The 25,000-nt window shown below is 46.6% G+C and overlaps 2 protein-coding genes across 3 annotated transcripts in view; one reads left to right on the top strand and one right to left on the bottom strand.

The window, feature by feature from the left end:
• LOC308166216 (death-associated protein kinase 2-like) overlaps positions 1-25,000 on the top strand; it is a gene marked incomplete at its 3' end in the record, with an annotated part of 351,334 nt that overhangs the window by 68,921 nt on the left and 257,413 nt on the right. The window lies entirely within an intron of this gene.
• LOC308166461 (mannosyl-oligosaccharide 1,2-alpha-mannosidase IA) overlaps positions 1-25,000 on the bottom strand; it is a 178,443-nt gene that overhangs the window by 87,227 nt on the left and 66,216 nt on the right. For both annotated transcript variants that reach the window (XM_080540777.1, XM_080540778.1), the window contains exon 2: positions 15,560-15,656. In XM_080540777.1, coding sequence (XP_080396903.1) covers positions 15,560-15,656 — 97 coding nt within the window. The remainder of the gene's footprint in view (positions 1-15,559; positions 15,657-25,000) is intronic.

The raw sequence follows: 25,000 nt of genomic DNA, 5'->3' as shown, positions 1-25,000 counted from the left end.
CGATACGAAGATACTCACTGAGGCTCAGCGTAGCCTAGCGCCGGCGTCTCATTTACATCCTCAGCACCCTAATGAATGTTTTGATGCAGGAGGCTTTAATGTGCTGCGCTGATTTTAATTGCCGTCCTTATCCGGGGGTTTTCTTTTTCGGGCGCGTTTGTCCAAACAAATTGACTTTAAGCCGTCTGCACATTAAATTGGCTTCGAACTCGACGGATTCTTTTTTCTCGAAAATTGAAAAATGAATAACTCATTGTGTTATTTCTCTGCATATCAAAAAGATTTGAATGTAATAACATCGAAAAACACAACAGATAAGACGGACGGATGCAGTAAAACATTCAACACACACACACACACACACACGCAATCACACACACACACACACACACACACACACACACACGCAATCACACGCAATCACCCATACAATCACCCGTGCATAAACAAACACGCAAGAATCAGACACACTTAGAGAGGGTGGAATCATGCTGCAATCACGCAGTCACAGACAGACCAGTCTAATTGAGGTTATCTAATCTGCCACTGTGGGACCAGTGAGACTACAGCCCTGTCTGAAATGACAACATCTCTAACGAGATCACAGACTCCACACTGGGTATCGAACTACAACCCCCATCCCACACACCCCAACCCCACCCCACCCCACTCTCAACTCCATCAATGGACAGTGTGTAGGCACTGTAGGTGGGAGGATTCTATGCATCAACTCCTCAAACCTGATTAAAGGTGACAACAACCAACGCTGTGTGCCGTGATCGGTCTGTTAATACAGAGCTGTATCACATGGTATCGTAACCCGATAATTCAACTACTGTACCTCTGTAAAGTTAGAGGGACAAACTGAAGTACTACACAAGAGAGAAAACTGTGCAACTTGCTCAGTAATTGACAGGAGCGAGGCGGAGAAATGGAAACGGGCGAGACGAGGAGGAGAACATTGATTATTCTGCCTGGGGGCTCCGGCAGTAAGCAGGTGTAGAGGAGGTATAAATCTCCCTCCTCCGTCTTCCCTCCTTCCTCTCGGAGGTTCACCAGACCGGACCGGACCAGCCTCCCTGTCAGCTGGGCTGCATCTCATCTGCCTGCGCTCTGCCACCTGAGTAATGTTAGTCCTGTTAGTCCTGGCCAATTACAGAGGGTTTGAATAACCTGGCCCACCTGTTGATGGAGAGCCGTGACCCGTCACCTGGTGGAATTAAAACACCGTCTTAAAAGACCCGTCGCTCTGCGTCATTAGTGCATCACATCAGTACACACAGACACACAGACACACAGACACACAGACACACCAGTACACACAGACACACAGACACACAGACACACAGACACACCAGTACACACAGACACACAGACACACAGACACACAGACACACAGACACACAGACACACAGACACACAGACACACAGACACACCAGAACACACAGACAAACAACAGCCCAGAGATAGGGAGGTGGGGGGTATTCAAATACATATTCAAATACATGTCCAAAGAATGTTATGGTATTTTTGAAATGCTTCACTCATCCTAACAACCTTCGTCCACCTAACAAGCCTTCCCCCATCGGGCACATTCATAACAAGCCTTCCCCATCGGGCACATTCACCTAACAAGCCTTCCCCATCGGGCTCATTCATAACTTAAATTCATTAATTAAAAACTGAATTTGTTCACTCTATTTCCCTATGCTTTGCTTTCTCTCTCTCCCCCCCTCCCCTCATTCTCTCTCTCTCTCTCTCTCTCTCTCTCAACCTCTCTCTCTCTCTCTCTCTCAACCTCTCTCTCTTCTTTGTCGCTCCAGAAGCACCAGGGGCTGTTGGCACCATTACCCCTGTTCCCCCCCTCTCTCTGAAGTGAGTCCCAGACTGTCATGGTCGTGTGAAAGTTCTCCTGACCCCTCCGGCAGAGAGACACCAACAGAAGGCAGCATTCATTTCACGCCTTTTATTTATTCATTCCTTTTCCTCTCCACACCCGGAGACGGAGCGTCATACTACCATCCCCTACCCAGCCACACCACTACCCATATCCACTACCCATATCCACTACCCAGCCACACTCCACCAGGCTGAGTCTCACCTGGCTGGCCGATCCACACCTGACCAGGCGACCAAGGGAAGTCTTTTCTCTGCATCCACAGTGCAGGTGGAGTCAGGTGGAGCATGACGAGTGATGCTTATCGGTTCCGGAGGACGAGTGATGCAGGAAGTGGTCCTGTGTGGCTCAGTTGATTGCGAGAGCATTGCGTTAACAACAGCTTAGGTTGCGGGTTTGATTCCCGCTGAGACCATATATATATACTGAAAAATGTACGCACTCACTGCAAAGTAAGTCGCTTTGGATAAAAGTGTCCAGCTAAATGGCATATTTTCTTATTTCTTTAAGGAGTTAAGGAGAGTTTCGCCCAGGCTGAAGTGCTAGAATAGCAGCTATTATTCAGTGAGCGCCTTTCACGATGGTCACCACAGTAACAAAAGAGATTTGTGCTGTGTGGGCTGTTAATGGGCGAGGACTAGGGAGGGGAACTGCTGTGTGAATACTGTGAAAATCCAGCCTGTGAAGATTTTATAATGAGAACACGGCGTTACCAGAGTTGTTTACCGGCGTTGTTTCAGAAGATGAAGTGTAAACGGATTTGTAGGAGACGGCCACTCATTCAGTGTGCTTGTGTGAGAGGACCAAACTTTTGACCTTACTGTTTGAATGTGACAGTGATTACGAGGGGTGTGAACTGAATGTACTTGAGGAACAAATCCTCTACATATACAGGCTTTGTCTAAGCACTTGTGTGGTGCTGCTTTGACCTAAATGCAATTTTATTTTATTTTTCTCCTCAAGTGTGAAAGCACACAAGAGGGAGAGGCTGGAACGCTCACTCACTCACACATACACTCACACATACACACAGCACACACACACACACACACACACACACACACACACACACACACACACACAGCACACACACACACACACACACTCACACATACACTCACACATACACACGCAGCACACACACACACTCTCTCACACACTCACTCACACATACACATACACACAGCACACACACACACACACACACACACACACACACTCACTCACACATACACTCACACACAGCACACACACACATACACACTCACACACACTCACACATACACTCACTCACATACACACTCACACATACACTCACACATACACACGCAGCACACACACACTCACACATACACACACACACACACACACACACACACACACACACACACTCACACTCACACACACACACACACACTCACACATACACACGCAGCACACACACACACTCTCACACACTCACTCACATACACATGCAGCACTGTGCTAGAGGAGGGAGGGAGAGAGATGTTGTTATGATAAAGTTAGCGACTAAAATGACTAAAGCCTCATGTTTTTGCCAGCCTAGCACCACTAGGTCCTCTATGGCCACTGTTATGTAGAGTGATACGTCATCTGGTCTATAACTGTCTGAAGATAAACGTACAGCTCTTTAGTGCTATTGGGCCTGTATTCCTCCCTCTTCAAAAGGCGACTTCGGCGTACAGTAACTGAACATAAAAAGTAATAGGAACACGTGAACACAAAGCGCTCCACTCCACTCTATTCCAGGCAGAAACCGTACTGCGAGGAAGAATAGTGGACTGATTCATAAACGAATGACGCAGCGGGAAAAAATGGGATCATTCTTGGGAGGACGCAGTAGAGTCACAGGCGGTAGTGAGCAGGACGGGGGTATAAATAGTGACAAAATGTGAATGAACCAAAAGCTGCTTCTTAATGCGACCATGAGCTTAAAGGCTTGGCCAGCAGTGACGCTTGTGATTAAACTGCCATACGCTGATTACTACACAGCAGCACACAGCAGCCACATCTCCCACTCAGGTCGCCACAGAAAAGCCATTATCGGGGGGCGGAGGGGGGGGGGGGGGGTCATTTGTGACGACAAGCTCTTACTTATATTGACATGAACTCAGTGGACTCAGTGGGGTCATGAGGTCACTGAGTGGATCAGAAGAGACATACAGATGTGATAAGAGTTGAGAGCGACCTTTGATCCTTGACCCTTGACCCCTCCCTCCCTCTCTGTCCATACCTCCCCCTCCCTCTCTGTCCATACCTCCCCCTCCCTCTCTGTCCATACCTCCCCCTCCCTCTCCCTCCATACCTCCCCCTCCCTCCATACCTCCCCCTCCCTCTCCCTCCATACCTCCCCCTCCCTCTCTGTCCATACCTCCCCCTCCCCCTCTGTCCATACCTCCCCCTCCCTCTCCCTCCATACCTCCCCCTCCCTCTCTGTCCATACCTCCCCCTCCCTCTCCCTCCATACCTCCCCCTCCCCCTCTGTCCATACCTCCCCCTCCCTCTCTGTCCATACCTCCCCCTCCCTCTCCCTCCATACCTCCCCCTCCCTCTCTGTCCATACCTCCCCCTCCCTCTCCCTCCATACCTCCCCCTCCCTCTCTGTCCATACCTCCCCCTCCCTCCCCCTCCCTCTCTGTCCATACCTCCCCCTCCCTCCCTGTCCATACCTCCCCCTCCCTCTCCCTCCATACCTCCCCCTCCCTCTCCCTCCATACCTCCCCCTCCCTCTCTGTCCATACCTCCCCCTCCCTCTCTGTCCATACCTCCCCCTCCCCCTCTGTCCATACCTCCCCCTCCCCCTCTGTCCATACCTCCCCCTCCCTCTCTGTCCATACCTCCCCCTCCCTCTCTGTCCATACCTCCCCCTCCCTCTCTGTCCATACCTCCCCCTCCCTCTCTGTCCATACCTCCCCCTCCCCCTCTGTCCATACCTCCCCCTCCCTCTCCCTCCATACCTCCCCCTCCCTCCATACCTCCCCCTCCCTCTCCCTCCATACCTCCCCCTCCCTCTCCCTCCATACCTCCCCCTCCCTCTCTGTCCATACCTCCCCCTCCCTCTCTGTCCATACCTCCCCCTCCCTCTCTGTCCATACCTCCCCCTCCCTCTCCCTCCATACCTCCCCCTCCCTCTCTGTCCATACCTCCCCCTCCCCCTCCCTCCATACCTCCCCCTCCCTCTCTGTCCTTACCTCCCCCTCCCTCTCTGTCCATACCTCCCCCTCCCTCTCTGTCCATACCTCCCCCTCCCTCTCTGTCCATACCTCCCCCTCCCTCTCCCTCCATACCTCCCCCTCCCTCTCCCTCCATACCTCCCCCTCCCTCTCTGTCCATACCTCCCCCTCCCTCTCCCTCCATACCTCCCCCTCCCTCTCCCTCCATACCTCCCCCTCCCTCTCCCTCCATACCTCCCCCTCCCTCTCTGTCCATACCTCCCCCTCCCTCTCCCTCCATACCTCCCCCTCCCTCTCTGTCCATACCTCCCCCTCCCTCTCCCTCCATACCTCCCCCTCCCTCTCCCTCCATACCTCCCCCTCCCTCTCCCTCCATACCTCCCCCTCCCTCTCTGTCCATACCTCCCCCTCCCTCTCTGTCCATCCCTCCCCCTCCCTCTCTGTCCATCCCTCCCCCTCCCTCTCTGTCCATACCTCCCCCTCCCTCTCCCTCCATACCTCCCCCTCCCTCTCTGTCCATACCTCCCCCTCCCTCTCTGTCCATACCTCCCCCTCCCTCTCCCTCCATACCTCCCCCTCCCTCCCTGTCCATACCTCCCCCTCCCTCTCCCTCCATACCTCCCCCTCCCCCCCCCCTCCCTCTCTGTCCATACCTCCCCCTCCCTCTCTGTCCATACCTCCCCCTCCCTCCCCCTCCCTCTCTGTCCTTACCTCCCCCTCCCATACCTCCCCCTCCCTCTCTGTCCCTACCTCCCCCTCCGTACGTACGTCACCATTTGAGTCATCGCCATTGAACGCATCACAATCCCTCTTAATCCTCCTGCAGTTTGTCATAGCTACATTCTGCGATGTTTTTCATTATCTTGTAATCCTCATGGAGAGGCTGGATGATGCACTCATGCTGAGTGTGGGGGTTTAGTTTATTTGTTGGTTTTAATCCAAAGAGAGGACAGAGAAACGTGGTAGTGATGTTTTATTAAAGACGTCCGGTTTCGCCCACGCTTTTCGCCCCACTCTCTTCACTGCATTGTTGGAAGGTAATTTAGTCACAGTAGAGGCAGGAGAGAGAGAGAGACATGACCAACCACCGTCCTCTCATTGTAATGGACGGAACAACAAGAGGAATGGTATCAAACATGGTATCAAACATGTGTTCTCGTACGTTTGACACCATTCCTCATTCCGTTCATTACAATGAGCCCGTCCTCCGAATTCTACCTCCACCAGCCTCCCCTAAATCGAACCCCTCAGCTCCTGTTGAAAAACATTCTGAGTTACATCATGAAGAAACATTCTGGAGGAGACATTGCTCTCTCTTACCCTAGCTCTCTTTATTAGCTCGCTCCATCAGCTAGCTATATCTGTTGGCTTTCTCTACCTACTCCACAACCTACACAATCGCTAGCTTACTCAGCTAGTTCCCTCTGCTAGCCAGGTGGGAGCTGGCTGGGTGCAGAGCCCAGTGATGCTGTGCTGGAGCAGTGGGAGACTGTATGGGCCCAGTAAGCTCCTGGATGTTGACTTTGCTCCAGTGCCAGTGCCAGCAGAAGCAGAGCTATGCACCAGCAGAAACAGAAACAGAGCTCTGCACCAGCAGAAACAGAAGCAGAGCTGTGCACCAGCAGAAACAGAGCTCTGCACCAGCAGAAACAGAAACAGAGCTCTGCACCAGCAGAAACAGAGCTATGCACCAGCAGAAACAGAAGCAGAGCTCTGCACCAGCAGAAACAGAAGCAGAGCTGTGCACCAGCAGAAACAGAGCTCTGCACCAGCAGAAACAGAAACAGAGCTCTGCACCAGCAGAAACAGAGCTATGCACCAGCAGAAACAGAAGCAGAGCTATGCACCAGCAGAAACAGAGCTATGCACCAGCAGAAACAGAAACAGAGCTATGCGCCAGCAGGAACAGAAACAGAGCTATGCACCAGCAGAAACAGAGCTCTGCAGCCTGGGCTGTCTTCCCATGCAGCAAGAAACCTGTTGTGACAGGTGGTCGTCTCCCAGAGCGCGCCATCAAAAGACTCGCTGACGGGATTCTTACCTACCTCTACCTCTTCCTCAGCCAGGTACATTATGTAAGCCTACTCTAGACACGCCGCTGCTTCATGCTCCACCATACCACTCAGTCTTGCATTTATCATCATAGCTGGGAAGTGGAGAATATCAATGTATTCTCAGAATCGTTGGTAGCTTCGCAATTTATGTAATCTATAACTCCCATTTTCACAGCACTTGGAACACTAATGTCCGTTATCCCTGAAATAGAGAAACAGTATGCTTTCATATTCATATAATATAATGCCAACATACATGTTTACTGCACAGCTTTCCTTCTTGGAATGAATGCGATATTCAGACAGTAAGTGAAACAGGTGGCAGAAGCCTATTCAACAGATGGTCTGTCTGCAGTAAAATATGACCAAATAAGGTGCCATGCTCAAAGCTGTAAAATCTGAAATATGCATTTATTGCTTTAGTAAAATGCTATAGACTCAGCGAACACTATACTAATACTGGGTAGGGCCTCCCTTTGCTCTCAAAACAGCCTCAATTCTTTGTGGCATTGATGATTGGATGGAAACATTCCTTTGAGATTCTGGTCCATGACCTATGATGACTTGATTGCATCACGCAAAAAAACTATATTTCTAGCTTTGGATCAACCACCAATCTACCACATCCCAAAGGTGTTCTATTGGATTCAGATCCGGTGACTGGGAAGGCCACTGAAGAACATTGAACTCATTGTCATGTTCATAAAACCAGTTTGAGACGACTTTTGCTTGTGACATGTTACATTATCATGCTGGAAGTAGCCATTAGAAGATAGGTACAATATGGCCATGAAGGGATGCACACGGTCAACAACAACACTCTGTGGCATTCAAGCAATGATTGATTGGTATTAACGGGCCCAAAGTGTGCCAAGAAAACATTCCCCTCACCATTACACGACCATCACACCATTACACCACCTGAATGAATGAGAAGGTGTACAGGTGTTTCTAATAAAGTGTTCAGTGAGTGTACTAAACGTGTGTGTGTGTGTGTGTGTGTGTGTGTGTGTGTGTGTGTGTGTGTGCGTGCGTGCGTGCGTGCGTGAGTGCGTGTGTGTGTGTGTGTGTATGAATCATATGATCCCATGACGATATGTATTATTAATACGCATTATTGCCCACAATTAAGATGATTTGCTGGCAAGCTGTAAGTGGAAAAGCCTTATTGGTTAAACATCAAACATAGAATATTGAATAGTGGGTTGGGACCGGGCCTCTTGGGAGTGTATGGGCAGGAAAAAGTGATTTGTCACCTGGTACTGTCGCTATGGAGATAATGATATATTGGTATGGTATGTCTCCATAACAGAGACCATGGGATGATGGGGGAGTGGGTGGTGGTGGGTGGGGCTGCCCCTTCACTCCACTTGACCGTATAATACGACAGTCAGGGAGAGGCTGCATTTGCGTAGCCCTTAGTTTAACCCCAAATGAAAAGGTCCCCCAAACTCATTTAGCCCCCCCCCCCCCCCGGCTGGAACCTTCACCTACTAACGCTCCCCCCGAGACCAGACACAAAGCACTCTGGGACATAATTGCATAGTGGGAGAGAACTGTGTGCCTGAGTGTGTAAGGTGGGGGCAGCAGAGAGAGAGAGAGAGAGGCAATAATAGAGAGAGAATCCCAGTTCACCAGTTCACCTTTAATAAAAATGTTCTCTGGATAACAGAAAGGGGAGGACTGCGAATGAGGGTGTCTCAAGGTTGCCTCGCACGCTGAGTGCCATTCAGTACCAGTGTGTGTGTGTGTGTGTGTGTGCGTGTGTGTGTGTGTGTGTGTGTGTGTGTGTGTGTGTGTGTGCTCCCATACTGTATGGGTTTATTCACGAAGAAGACTGCCGTTCGAATATCCTCCCTCTCTTTGCTTCCTTGTTTTCTTCTTCTTCTTCTTCTCATGTCCTCTTCTACCCTCCTGGCCAGAGCTGCTAATCCTCAGGATCCAGAGAGAAGGGACCCCCCCCCCCCCGACCGCGCTCCTTCCACTCTAACTCCACCTCCCTAGAAGGCGTTTTCGCTCAGAAATAGATAACCTCAACTTAATCTAATAATAATCTGGGCGCATCGATCGATGTAATTGCGCCTCCACACGCTCTCCCCACACAGGAGTTGTGCTGTTTCTACATTATTTGAAGTGCTAATGGGCTTTTTCAATAAACACTTCCAGTCTTAAACGGTCCCCGGACTCCACTGTGAGGAGAGAGGTTGGCGGGGTCGGCCTGTGTCGCCCAATTTGCATTCTCCTCTCCGACGACTCTCAGCGAAAAACCTGGGACCTGGTGCTCTTTAATTGCATCTCGAGAGGGTTAGGGTGAAAAAGAGGAGAGGAGGAGGGGTGGAGGAGAGGAGGAGGGGTGGAGGAGAGGAGGGGGGGTGGAGGAGAGGAGGGGTGGAGGAGGAGAGGTGTACAGAGGTGGGGATGAAGAAAGGACACAACAGCGATGAGATAAAGGGCAGAGGAAATTGCAACGCCTCCTGCTGAGGAGGAGAATAGGAGCTCCTCTGTCGTTTTATGAGCAGGGAAAGAGAAAGAGAGAGAAAGAGAGAGAAAGAGAGAGAAAGAGAGAGAAAGAGAGAGAAAGAGAGAGAAAGAGAGAGAAAGAGAGAGAAAGGAAAGAGAACTGCCCAAAAACCCGCCAGTAGACAATCCCTCTAGCAGCCGTACGACATCCATTGTGACAGGACAGAAAGCCCGGGGCAGAGGGAAGCTGTGGCTGCTAATGTAATGTTCTAATGTTCTTCAGCACAGTTATGGCCTCAGCATCTGGTTTGGGTTTGAGGTCTACATAATGCAAGTGTGTGCTTAAATGAGTGGCCCACATATGAAAGTTGTGGTAATGACATCACTCACAGTGGATGAACATCTCTTTCATCTGCTATTAAGGCTCAGGGGTGGTGAGCGTCGCAGTGGAGAGCTGAGGAGGAGGGAGTGATAGAGTAAGCATTCGTTTTATAAGAGAAACCAAAATAGGTTAGTCTAGTTAAAACTATTTCTGAAGTAAATCCATCCAACACCGAAGCATCATTTTTGAAAAGCGGGCAAGATGGAAAAAGAGGCTGCGAAATAAATCCTTGGTACCTTTTAAAAAAAAACGTTGAGAGGCAATGAGCAGTAAACTATTAAAAAGCACATCTCCATCTAAACTCACCTGGTGATTTATTTTTTTCAGTTGGCTAAACAGCTCTCATAGAGGGCATCGAGTGAATCCTTTACACGCACTGTTGACTTTAAATCCACCAAGCGTTACGTAACGTCATCCTCTAATAGACTTTGTGAAAAGAGAGCTTTTAAAATAAAATACCCTCCCATTACAGTAGGTAAAAGAGATTGTTGTTGTATATTTCAGTTCATTTTTTGTAAATAAAATTATTTATGATGCCATGATAAAAATCCTCATCACCCAGTGCCGTACCTTCTGTAGATACTTCACACACTCCCAGAGAGAAGCAAACAGCAGATGAATTGCAATATACAGTCGGCCATTTTGTTACAACCTCTAACCAAACTCAGACTTAACTTTGGTGAGCATTTCTCTAACCTTTGAGCCTTAGTAAACAAAGACACAAAGGGAGGATTTAAGTCCTGGATTTGAACGACTGCTGCTGAAGCCTTTGAGTAGTTTACCCAGAGAGAAGCTTTCTGCCGACCATTCCTGGAACCTGCGTAATCCCATTCCTTCCAGGAGGCTGAGATTTGCGAAGGGTGTTTGAAAGTCAGCCTGCACGTTCCCTTCCTTCCCCCATTTATGTGCCCCCCCTCGTTGGTGACAAGGACAAGGACACATGATGGGCAGACGGGGGTCGACATGAAAGATATACCCTCCTCTCCGGCCTCTTCCCAGACCAGAAGCACAAAGAGAGAGAGAAACGGTCCTGGAGCCCGTCCAACACTCTCAGGCCCTGGCTCGTTCACAATGGAGTGGTGGTGAATTGGTACCTTCCCTTTGAAAGCAGAGGGTTCTCAGTCTTGTTTGTTTGGCTCCAGTGATAGAGGTTGAACAAAGGGAACAATCTCACTGTCCGACACCATTTACTTTGAGTTATTGGGCTCTGAATGTGAGTGAAGCGCTGTGAGGGAGAATAGGCGGTACGGAGCAACAAACCTTAACAGACTACGTACTTCTTTAAGCAGAATGTGTATCACTGTTTCATCACTGTAGCCTTAAAATGAAACAGAAAAAAGTATTCAGAGTTTTTTTGTTTTTTTTATTTATAGAAATGTCTTCCAGTTCTTATCTTTCCTTTGCTGATCTTTGCTATGTGCTATCTTTATAACAGTGTGTTTCCTCCGGTGCTAATCTTCACTTTGCTATGTCTGCAATGGGGACACAGGCAGACAGTATAGGACTGAGAGTTTATAACCAACAGCTTTCCTTGATGGACCTCCAGTGCATTCCCTTACATTATCCTTCTAGCAGAGACGACAAAGCCAAAGGGCACCTGCCTGATGTTGACACTTTGTTCGGAGGAGATGAACGTCACAAGATATTTTTAGTAAACACTCCCTATCATAAAAACTAGGGCACCAGCGAGAGCTCGGGAGCACCAAACGCTCAAATTATTCAATGCGCTTAAGTGCTTTGGCTGGAAAACTCTCTCACAGCTAACGAGTGTCCCTAAATGTCTTGATGTTCCCTTTCCCACCCTCCCCACGTCTCCTCACATCTATAGATAGAGCCTTCTGCCTTCTCCTGGCCTAAAGTATCGGATTCTCTGACACTCCGAAAGCCGCCCCATTATCCTTTGCTCAAGGCTATATCTGCTTCCTCACTCGGAATGCAGTGGCGGTTTACTGGATCTCCTTGTTGTCCTTGCCAACCCTTCCTGTCAATCAGCTCTCTCTCTCTGTAATGATGTGCAACGGTGGGGAGACAAAAAAAAAATCACAAGCCCTGATTCCCTGTGCAGCCTGCTCTGTGTGCCAGGAGAGTCCAGCTGTACCTGTTCGGAGAATTCGGAGAACAACCGAGTGCCCTGACCTACTATGATGAGAGAAGCACAAAGGTTGCAAGAGATACATAGAGAGATAAACTGATGTAGACACTAAGCACACACAAAAAAAAGAGAGAGAAAGAAAAAGAGGGAATGAGGAATAGAGGACAGGGCGCTAAGGACAGGAAAACAAGACAGAAGTAGGGTTAAAAGAAAGTTTGAGAGAGATAAGCCACACGATAGCAGTCGAACGTCGTTCATTATCTGTGAAAGCTATAGGCGTTTTCCAACTTCGCTGAAAGAAATAGTGAGGAACTTTGCCGGGGTATCGTGCCAAAAGTTGGCTGAGCTCTGAGCTGAGCGACCCGTAAGAAACGCTCTCATGCGTTATGCTGTCGCTTCATCCTTGAATCTCAGTTTTTCCGAGCCACCAGAGCAAGAAAGCACAATTTCTATCTGGTTAAATATTGCAATGCGTGATGCCAGTAATGCATATGATTGGGGAAAGGCAGTTGGTCTATTTGTTAACTAAATATTAATACCCTACATACAGTTCTTATGAATACATGTTCACATTACATAGTGTACATAGCCTTTATTTATGTAAACCAGCTCCTTTCCCTTCTTTTTTTTTTTTTTCTTTCCTAGCACCATGGGAGCCACCCCTCCTAAATTTCGTTGTTAGGTACCTGTACTGTAGCAATGACAATAAAGACCATTCATTCATTCATTCATTCATTCATTCATTCATTCATTCATTCATTCATTCATTCATTAAAACATTGCATTGGCTAATTGCTAACATGACATACTGTAACATCAATCATACTGTATATGTTCCTTCAATTTCTTCAACCAAGCAAAATACATGATTGACGATTAGCGTATCCAATGCTATATTAAAGCAGAAGTCAGTCTTTCATTAGTGATTAGAACTCTGTCCCAGATCCATATTCAGTGTGTCGTGCATGAGTTTGTCAACGACAGTCATTAATTGTACTTGGCAGGTCATTACTCTTCGCATCCATCCGTGGCACATGTATATAAGACGTGTTTAGCCAACTAGCCGTGTCTGAATGACAGCCTTCCTTCTAAAGCGCTGAATGAAAGAATGGATTTATGTCACAATGGAACGTGACTGAAAAAAAGACTGTCTGAAGCTTGGACACAAAGAAACGTGACTTGAAAGTGTGAACCGATAAACATGGCTGACTGACTGTTAGACTTATATGATACCTGACCTCACACACACACACACACCCACACACACACCCACACACACCCACACACACGTAAGCACACACTCAACCACCCACCCACACACCCACCCACACACCCACCCACACACACACACACACACACACACACACACACACACACACACACACACACACACACACGTAGCCTTTAGCACTTGACTTAACATTTCTAATGTGCCAGCATTTCTAAGTAAACACTTCACCATTTTCTCTTATTTGTTTGACCATCATTGCAACCCTCCGCCGTCGGCACAAGTAACACTTTCCGTGAAACATTCTCAGCCTGTTAAAGGAAAATGTTTGTGCTTGAACAGAAACAAGAAAACAATATCAAGACCTGAAGAGATGACCTTCAACAGTCATCTTCGGTGGCCAGAATAAGAGAAAGGAAAACGGTTGGATCTCTGCCACAAGGAGAGAGTGGAAGGGAGAGAAGAGAGAGAAAGTGATGGATCGAGGAGGAGAGAGACAGAAAGAGAGAGAAGGAAACAGCAGATGTTTCTGTCTTCTGTGTTCAGGGGCTTTGATTCTGAGTGTGGAGCAGGAGGGAATGTTCCGGTGACTTTCAGCACATTGACATGCTTCTGACGAGTAGACTCACCGCCGATGCGATCTCCGCCACATCTCTGTTTACTCACAGGATTAAATTAAAGAACACAGTATCCAATTTCATACCTGGCTTCCTCCACGGCCCCTCGCAGTGTGACAGTCACCGCACAGCACAGGGCTCTCGCTGCTCCGCCCAGATGTTACATGGCATTAGCAAACAGAGGGTGGAGAAGGAAGGAAAAACCGTGCGAGATTTGCTTATAGGATTAACTATATTAACTATATTGGGTGGAAGTAAGCTGTTCTCTCTCACCCAGGACTTGAAAGAAGGAGCTGATTTGCTGATTTCCGTGCAGTGGTTATCTCCGTATCTGCAGATCTGTATAGGGGGGGGGGATAATTCACAGAGGCTAATTGCCCGAGTCAGATAAAGGCAGCAATTAACTGATAAACACGGTGGTTACGAGCAGCAGGAGTTGGGTGACCCCTGGCCTCCACTTGCTGCCTGTATTATTTCTACATTTGAAAGCGAACAGTAACATTATGTCGTGCAGCTCTGATTAAAAATCCCTGTGAAAACATTACTTTTTAGGAGTTCCACAACGGATCATTATTATTATTATTATTATTATTTTAGAGTTTGAAGTTTTAGAAGCCCGAATCCGACAGGACCCGGAAAACCTTCCTCTACGCTACGCTAACGCTACGCCTCTGCTCTATCATGCTCTCTTTCGTCTACACCTGACCTGACCACGGGCATCAGATCAATAGATCAAACAAAGATCAGAACAAACTCCACAAAACAGTCAACAACAGCATGATCGGTTCAATCACTCAGAATCCCCAAAGATTAAGTTATGGAGAGGAAATTACGACGTGTCGACGACAGAGCCCACCCAAACCTCATTAGAAAATATGATCCCTCTTTTATTAACAGATTTATCACAGGATTTGCGGCTCGCTCCACAGCGTGGGAACGGACAGATATATGGCGTACCACAGGGGACCTGAGGAGCCTTCTAGAACCATGTCTACAAGCATGTCTACAACCATGTTTAATTAGTGCACACACCATGCCACGGTGTAAAGGCTGTCTGGAACAGGGACGATTCTGGCAGCAGCCTTTTTCCGACACCGACAGGTGTGAGATGAGTTGGCCCTCATCGCTAGTCAGGTGTATCAGGCCCTCGCCAAATGTCACACCTGACAACCAAACAAAGGCTTACTAAAGCAATGTCCCGACATCTGTTGACAGTTAGATTGGAGAGTGGTAGAGGACCAGTGAGCTGCTAACTGCGTGGGTGCTACTGTATGATCTACCAACTAGTGTGCAGTACTGTACAGTACAGTATGTATACGGGCGGCTGTGGCTCAGGAGGTAGAGCCGGCGTCTATTCGATCCCCGGCTTGCCACGTGTTGAGGTGTCCTTGGGTAAGACACTGGACCTGTTGTCCATGGTGTGTGAATGTGTGTGTGAATTGGATGGAATGAGAGGTCATTGTAAAGCGCTTTGGAATAAGGCTGCTATATAAGTGTAGTCCATTTAACATTTACCATGTGTACGACTGCTCTTGAAGGGGAGAATAGGAAATCCAAAGCGTCCACGATATAATATAGCCTTGTAATGTAGCCTTGTAATATAGCCTTGCCTTAGGCCACAAAGTGTCACTCACCGAACATGTTCCCGATGTGTCCGTTCCTGGTCAGGGGCCGGAGCTCGTTCTTGCCCCAGGCGTAGCGTTTGTAGTTGTCCCAGGCAAACTTCATCATCTGAAAACAAAAACACACAGAGACACAGAAACACTGGTCACCCAACTGACAGCAAACACCAAAACCTGCTTCCATCAACAGCCATGCGTTCAGTAAAGTGGGGTGGCACACACACAGCAACTTCAGTGATGGGTCGTTGATTTATATTGGATTAAAGACAAGCACATAATCATCACACACAAACTACAAGGCAAAACAACGGGATTGACAGCCCTCAACCGAGACCACTAGATCCAGTTGAAACCGGTTCTGTGGATTTAAATGTATTTCGCAAGAAAGAGAGGTGAAATAGACTGTAGGTTTGGTGCAGTGACACAGCGAGTAAGATGCGGGGAATTTATGTTGAGAAAACAAGGAAAGGTAATTATTGTTGCTGTAAAAGCCCATGCTTGAGTGATCCATCTCTGCCTAGAGCGACACATGCTTATAATTAGCTCGGCAGAATCTGAGGGGATGTTGGTTGACATGAATAAAAAAGAATACATTAATTCATGACTATGCAGAAGAAGGCACCAAGGAAAATGACGTTTCCAAGCGAGGCCCTTGTTTGTTTCCACTTCTCCAGGAGGCGAACAATGCACCGTATTTGTTTGTTAGTACATCAGTTTTCGTTTTGACATTTAGTAAAAAGGCTACGCATGTTTGGTTTAACGTGCGTGGAGGCTGAGCTTGTAACTGTAACAAAAACTCTAATTTAAGACTGCAGTAGTACAATGCCTTGCATAACTCATTCATGCAGCAAAAATATACATTTGGACCAGAATGGGAATTGGGGGAAGGGCTGCTGAATATCAAATCGATCGACACAACCCAAAAAATTAAAAGTCTTGGAAAGTGGATTAACATTTTTGGAATCCTGAACTTTTAATACTTCGTGGGTATTTCTCTCGCTGAGGGAATTAACCAACCACCACACAACCCCCTCTGTCAGAGGGTTGATGCGTTTGACTGACAGATCAGGAATTGATTTCTACTCAGAGGTAGTGGTAGAAATACGATGTGATTTCTATTATTAATACTGCATGAGGCTCGGTGGTCTCCTGAGGTGAGCCCAGGGCACCATTCATCCACCTCCTGACACGCAGGCAACATCAATCCCATTATCAATGACAAGGCCGCCAAGAGAAAATCCTCTCACCCAAAACCCCATTATGGACACTTCAAACATCTATGAGGGACTGTTCAGAGACCGAACAACCCCCAGCTTCCATAACAGAAGGAAAACACATTGTTTCGATCTACAACACCCCGGCCAAAGGATCTAAAAGGGGTCAAGGAGTTTAAATCAGAATCCAGGTGCATTCTGGGTTAGGGAGTCACCTCAGTCTGCGTTCAGAGAGGTCATTAAAGATGAAGAACAAACCGCTTCTGTACCGTGACCTCATCCCATCCCGTTCATACTGCATCAGCCTCTACGCTTGGCAGGCTCTCGAAGATTACTGCTTAAAATGCTTAAGGATGCAGCAGTCGCCACAGGTGAGAGTAGTTTGTCTCAGAGAGTGGCATTCCAGGGCTGTGAACATTCTCCAGTGGCGTGCCAACTCATTTGAGTGGGCAGCACTTCGAAATATGCTTCTGGCCTAGAGATAAATGCCAGTAATCAATGCCGAACCACTTCCCGATAAGATAAAGATGAAAAACAAGCTTGAGACATTATTTGGAGATTAGTATTGAGGATATTGATCGTGCACATTTTTGTGTTTGCATGGCAATAATTATTTAGTCAGGGCAGAAGAGACCTGCAATTGCAATGGCTGTTGGTCTGGGAAAAGGCAGACAAAACTGTAAGCAGTATTTTCTTATTTTCTCTCAGTGAAAAACCTTCTGCATTTCAAAGGTTTCAGGTTTCATTTGAAACATCTTCTGTTTTCTTTAATGCTTGTCTGGCTTTGCTCTCCGGGGCTCCGTAAGAAACAGGAAGATAATAGAAAAAGGTTTCACATAAATGTTTGAACTCCTGTCGACTATATCTGGACCGACCAGGGAAGGAAGCTCTGCAGTTAAAGCACAAAAGGAATTGCATAGAGAAGCTTGCCAGGGAAGCAGAATTCTTTGGAGGTTTATCACCACTGCAATCTGCAGTGCATAACAGAAGCAATACTGTAAAACACAGGCAGATGGTACACACAGACAGCACGGGCACTGGGCTTATGGAATGGGGAACGGCAGCATGAAATGATCATGTGTTCTTCTCTTTGCTTCTCTCTTTGAATCTCTGCCATTTCAAGTCCAGTGGCTTAGTAGTAATATGTCTAGGAGTGGTGGTCACATAGCCTAGGAGTGGTGGTCACATAGGGTTAGGGTTAGGAGTGGTGGTCACATAGCCTAGGAGTGGTGGTCACATAGGGTTAGGGTTAGGAGTGGTGGTCACATAGGGTTAGGGTTAGGAGTGGTGGTCACATAGGGTTAGGGTTAGGAGTGGTGGTCACATAGGGTTAGGGTTAGGAGTGGTGGTCACATAGGGTTAGGGTTAGGAGTGGTGGTCACATAGGGTTAGGGTTAGGAGTGGTGGTCACATAGGGTTAGGGTTAGGAGTGGTGGTCACATAGGGTTAGGGTTAGGAGTGGTGGTCACATAGGGTTAGGGTTAGGAGTGGTGGTCACATAGGGTTAGGGTTAGGAGTGGTGGTCACATAGGGTTAGGGTTAGGAGTGGTGGTCACATAGGGTTAGGGTTAGGAGTGGTGGTCACATAGGGTTAGGGTTAGGAGTGGCGGTCACATAGGGTTAGGGTTAGGAGTGGTGGTCACATAGGGTTAGGGTTAGGAGTGGTGGTCACATAGGGTTAGGGTTAGGAGTGGTGGTCACATAGGGTTAGGGTTAGGAGTGGCGGTCACATAGGGTTAGGGTTAGGAGTGGTGGTCACATAGGGTTAGGGTTAGGAGTGGTGGTCACATAGCTTGACCATTCTTCTCAATCATGCATCTGAATAGAGAGCCTTCTGCTGGGTTTTCTTCTCTCAAAACATTTATAAATAAACAGTTATTTTAATAAATCCATTTTGAATGAAAATGAAACCAAGCCTCTTGTGTGTGTGTGTGTGTGTGTGTGTGTGTGTGTGTGTGTGTGTGTGTTGTGTTGTGATCATCAGGCAAGCTAAGCGTGAGAGGCCGAGGGTCACAGAGCCTAAGGATCACAGACTTAACACCCCATCACACACACACACACACACACACACACACACACACACACACACACACACACACACACACACACACAGATCGATGGCAGCCACTAAAGCCCCAGCACTCCAGCCCAGAGGCAGCGTTTCGAGGCGAGCAGAGGGATGGGGTCGACTGTACCAGGGGTAAATAAGAGACTGTTTCCAGGGGTAAATAAGAGACTGTTTCCAGGGGTAAATAAGAGACTGTTTTCAGGGGTAAATAAGCTGCACACACAGACCCAGCCCAGAGAACCATCGACTGCTCTTTGGCTCACTAATTGGCTGGTCGTTGGGCAAAGCCGGTCAATAGCAGAAAGCAGCCAGTGATTAGACTGAATCAGGGATTGATGCGGATGCAACTTGCCGATTCCCTTCCCTGAGGTCGGAAGTCAAAGCTACCGGCGGTCCGACTCTCTCGGATCGTTGCACGGCAACGGCAGTGATGAGAAACAGACCCATAACAGTGAGTGCTCCAGTGATTATGTTTACACCAACGCAAAAATCATTTTTGTATCCACAACATGGAGAGAAGCAAAAATCACTAGTTTTATTTTGAACCAAACGTGACAAAATGATGAGCGAAGACAATCATTAGAGACGTGTTGTTTTCCTTTTCACTGATGAGAAAACTCACTTGTGTGATCTTCTGGAAACAATTAGCTTTAGGAACACAGATGAGGTAATTCTAGGTCTTATATATATTATATATTACCGTATATATATATTTTGGTTAAACTATCCCGAATTCTATGGAATTGCAACCCTCTGCATGCACAGTGCAGCTGATTCTCAAGATCTTGCACACTCATTTTATTTGTTTATTTATTGGAAGGATCCCCATTAGCTATACCCATAGGCATGAGCTACTTTTAGTGGAGTCCACATTTAAAACATAGATTACAAATAACATTTAACATATAAAGCATACTTTAAATTACAAATATCAAACATTACAATATCATACATTATACAATTTTACATTTGGCATACTATAAAACACTTAAATCTCTAGTTACATAAAAATAGAACAAACTACAACCATGTTAGAGAGGACTACACATTTCCATCCACGGTGCGTCACCATCTAGTTGGCTGTACCCAGGTGTTTCCTTATCTGCTTTTTGAACATATGTTTACTTGCACTAATGACATGCTACTGAGCACTACCGCACTACTACACTGTCTGAGCCCAGAGCTGCATGCTTTCTGCTTTCTGCTGTCTGGTCAATTAGGATTAGGACGGATCATTGGGGATCATTCCATTTTTTTGTTTTTTGTTGTTGTTCTGTGAAATTATTCCATGTGAAGAGTCAACTCATTTAATTAAAGCTATTATTTGTTTTGATTTCTATTGGAAGGATTAATCACTTGCAATTCTATCTACTTATGATAAGGTAAAAGGTTTATGTTTCTGTCTCCATATGATATGGTAAATATATCCAACGCAAACATTATATTTAAATCGTATTAATATTAATTTGCATATATTTCTGTTAATTCCCATATGTTATTAAAAGGAGTAGAAGCCTCACACACTCTAGTTCCAGATGCAAAAATGTGGTTTAATATAAAACGGTTTCGGCCGTAGCCTTTGTCAAGTCCTACATATATGATTCATGATATTAATTCCCATATATTCCCATTGACTCCCACGAAAAGTTTCCACCTCTCGAATATTCCCCAAAATGTGCAAACCTAGCTCAAAATAACTCACATTCATCTGATCAACCTCTGTGTCATCAAAGGTTCAGATGGAGCTGGATATTGACCAGCGGGTAATCCAATGAGCCCTAGTGTGTGACCTACGACCCCCTAGTGTGTGACCTACGACCTCCGGAGGAGATGAGGACCAGGGACTGAACCATCAACTCCACACGGGTCCCCTTTAGCTCCCTCATCCCAGCATGCAGGTCTGCCTTAAACCAGCTCTGACCAGCAGCATGCAGGTCTGCCTTAAACCAGCTCTGACCAGCAGCATGCAGGTCTGCCTTAAACCAGCTCTGGACAGCAGAGAGGCAGGTCTGCCTTAAACCAGCTCTGGACAGCAGCCAGACACGGGGCGGGAGAGATGGGGCGGTGTGTAGAGAGGGTGGCAACAGGACTGTCTATCACTTTCAATCATTGCCTGTTAATTCCACCATATTTCACTTTCCAAAAAGCGTGTGAACCTGGCGTTTAGTCTGAGGAGCAGCTGTTAGGCTGTTGAAGAGTTTGTGTTTCACCTTCTCTCTCAGAACAGTACCAGAAGGCAGAATTAAAGAGTTTGGCTGGGCTGTTGAATCTACAGAGAAAACATTTGCTGCCTTCAAACTAATTATCTGCACAAACAAAAACTCTCAAAGTTGCAAGGGGTGTGTGTGAGTGTGTGTGTGTGTGAGTGTGTGTGTGTGTGTGTGTGTGTGTGTGTGTGTGTGTGTGTGTGTGTGTGAGTGTGTGTGTGTGCGTGTGTGTGTGTGTGTGTGTGTATGCTAATAAGTTTTCACAGAATTTCCCTTTTACCTTGCTGAAATAGGCCATAATCTGACCAAACACACATAATAGCTGGGCTTTGTCAGTGCTGTCTATTGACTGATCCACAGCGAGTGAAATGCACTGTGCGTTCTTGATATCATCAGTTAATTGCTTTAATAGGTCGTCCGCAAGATACTCTGTTCTCCTGGTCGAAGTGCAGTTGGATAATGGTGTTTTCTTGAGTTTCTTTGACATCTCCTGTTTCTCCTTTCCCTCAAACATAGCCTCAACTATCCCATACAAACACTCCTTAACTACCTCTGCATCAGAGGATGTGTGTTCAGCACCTCATTGGCGAGGGAATGTTCTATAAAGATCAAAAACACAGTATTATATAAAAATCCTCAATATTTCAAAATACGGTAATAATCATGCATTCACTAGGTATTTCCATTTAAAATCAATAGGCTAAATGAATCACAATCAACCTAAAATAGGCTGCTATATATAAAAGTAGGCTAATAAAAAATTATAAATCATTTCAATTATGACGTTTTACAGCCTGTGAGCTGCCTTGTTTGGCAATGGTGAACTACATCGCTTAACCGTTCGGAGAAAACTAAGAAAAACGAAGAAAATGTAAAACTACAAAACACTCTAACATCAATCCCCTCCTTCTAGCGCCTATAGAGTAATCCATACATAATCCGGTTTGGAGCCTCAATGTATTCATTCCTGAGGATTTACTCTAAATATCCACATCTATGTCATCTTCTAAAAAGATTAAGCTACACCAACCATACATTGCCTAAAGATAGCCACTGATGTTTGCAAATGAGTACTTTTGCCAACCGAGCTGAAAGTCATCTTAAATGTTTTAAACCAGGCAGAGTTTCCTACGGAACCCCCTGGGGTCACATGGTAGAAAAAAAATATTTGATGTGTGAATCCGTTCCCTTGGTTTAGTAATTCGTTATGGTTATGGTTATGGTTATGGTTAGGGTTATGGTTATGGTTATGGTTAGGGTTAGGGTTAGTTCTGGCTCGTAGGGCCTAACCCTAACCCTAACCCTAACCCTAACCCTAACCCTAACCCTAACCCTAACCATAACCCTAACCCTAACCATAACCCTAACCCTAACGAATTACTAAACCGAGGGAACGGATTACAAAACCGAGGGAACGGATTCACACATCAAATATTTTTTTTCTACCATGTGACCCCAGGGGGGCTCCGTAGTTTCCAGTCATCCCTGAGCTGCTCCATGGTAACAGGCAGTCACCAGCTGGGGAGGGACAGACATGTGTACAGCTGGCCGTCCAGGAGAGGGAGAGAGACCAGGTTCAGCAGGCAAGCTGGAACGCTTTGTAGCATTTTCCGGATGGCTAATTATGGCAGATATCCCGCTTACTGCACAGCGAGGGTCCTCGTCACCCTGATATTTAATCAATAGCCTCCCTGGTTATGTGAGGCCCTTCAAAGTGCCGCCTTTTAAAACCCTCGGAAGCACACAGGGGGCCTCTGACAACAGGCTTCTAACAGGCGCTGAGGAGACATCTACTGAACACGTGACACGGTCTGGTGAAAAGGGAAAACGGACGGCAGCAATTCTCAAGTCGCAACAAATGACCCTGAAGGTATTTTCAGATGTCAATGTATGACACGTCATTTGAAAGTTTACAATCTGCACTTTCATAATCTGAAAAAAAAACTAACAGAAAGATGACCTTGCCCCTACATGAGGACTTTTTCACCAGACCTTGTCACATATATGCATGTGTGGAAGGATATAAGAGAGGCCTAAATAAATGGGGGGGATAGATATCACTTAAACAGCCTTTTTGGTGAAGGGCAAGATTATTGTGGAGGAATGGAAATTTATGGGACAACAAGTTGACATAAATCCTTGACAGCTGTGATAGAGAAGGCTGAAGGTGAGGGACTGGGGTGACACAGACTGATGACAGATAACAGACAGAAGGCCAGCAGGTTTGGTTTGCAGAAGAAAACAGCACAAATGACAGTTTTTCAGGGACACTTTTGAACATTATCTAAAACTGAGCTTTTCCTCAGTGGACACGGAGCTGTCAGCTGTCGTTTGATAATTAAGTCGCTCGGTTTAACGGCGCTGCACTTCAGCATGGATGTTCCTGAACACTGTGGGTACGCAGCTGGAACAAAGACAACCACCGTGCGATCAATGGAGGAAAAAAACATCTTTCTAAGCTTTGCTCTGAAGAAAGCTGCAGATAGCAAACGAGCAAGAGGATCGGTTAACTGGTTAGGTTAATTGGTGAGGTTAGGTTAAGGTTATGGTCTATAACCTATGAAAGTTTTTTTTTTCATAGCATCACCATTATGATTGCTAGCAAAAGTGAATCTGAGCGTCAGCTAAAACTCTTTCATACGTTCCGATTTGACAATTTGACTTAAACACAATGAGTGTATTTAGAGTATTTAATGAAATGTACCGTTAATAAGGCACCACACTGACTCTCTGTTTGCTAGCAATAATACCGCTGAAGTCTGTCTCCAAAAATAACGAGTGTCTCCAGTTTTGTTAACATTCTGCGGTTTGTGATGTACGGACTTTCGTAGCGTACTCTGCTGGCCCAAATAGCTCCATCTCACTCCTATGCTGTAATAACTGCTCAATGCTTTCAGAAAGGTGCTTTCATTAACCATTATATAGGGAGAAGATAATAGCCAAGTGTACTGCTTGACCTCTCCACAACTCTCTCCAAACCTTTGACCTTCGTTAAACCATTCCATTAACATCCAGAGGTTTCCTGAAGAGCACAGGGTCAAATCTGTACATGAAGACAAATCTGTGCATGCATGGTCTCCCACAGCTCAGGAGGCTGAGGGAGGAAGTAGGTCAGAGCATTGTGCTGCTGACATCTCACAGGTTAGTTTGGTTAGTTAGATTTGGACACCAACTTCTTCTCAGTTTGAGTGTTGTTTAGTTTGAAAAAGACGAGACGATGAGAAACATAACCAAAGTATCAATCACCGCGCTGACAGGCGTGTCTCAATTTCTATGCCGTCGCTTTCTAGCTCTTCGCCCCTTAATTTGGAGAGAAAATGCCAAAAGAGAGAATCTGTATCTGCACCATTGGAGGCGATGAATATGGAGATTCATTGTGAATCTTCAACACAGACAGCAATCCCCACACCTCAGTGGCAAGGCAGCTGTTTGCTTTAATCAGACTCAAGTGCTGAACAGACATTCAAACGTTCAAGTTCCTCCACACAAAGAGAGAGACTCTGATCTTCAGCTGAACCCCGGTCACCCCGACACCGTCTGTCTTATCTTTATCTCTGTCTGGCTCTCCAAACCCTAACGGACCAAAACATTAAGACTTAAGTGATGAACAGAAGTGTTGAGGGCCTAAAGGGAATTACACCAATCATTGAAATAACTTCAACAACTTAAAGGTGACATAACAACACAACCTCAGTGTGTCCTCACCTCCAGTTGCTTCGACACCATCCTCTGAGAAAACGGCAATTAAGATGTATGCAAAGATTTCCTATATAAACATGATGGCCCTCAGGAGCATACTGCCCTACTCCAGCAGAATCACACACACACACACACACACACACACACACACACACTCCACAAGGGGGAGACCATGCACAAACCACAGAGAGAGAGAGAGAGAGAGAGACACAGAGAGAGAGAGAGAGAGAGAGAGAGAGAGAGAGAGAGAGAGAGAGAGAGAGAG

This window comes from Nansenia antarctica (genome assembly GCF_963989245.1).
Source record: "Nansenia antarctica genome assembly, chromosome: 10".
NCBI classification, from domain to species: Eukaryota; Metazoa; Chordata; class Actinopteri; order Argentiniformes; family Microstomatidae; genus Nansenia; species Nansenia antarctica.
The sequence above is the reverse complement of the archived record's forward strand: the minus strand, read 5'-3'. Positions and strand labels throughout refer to the sequence as shown.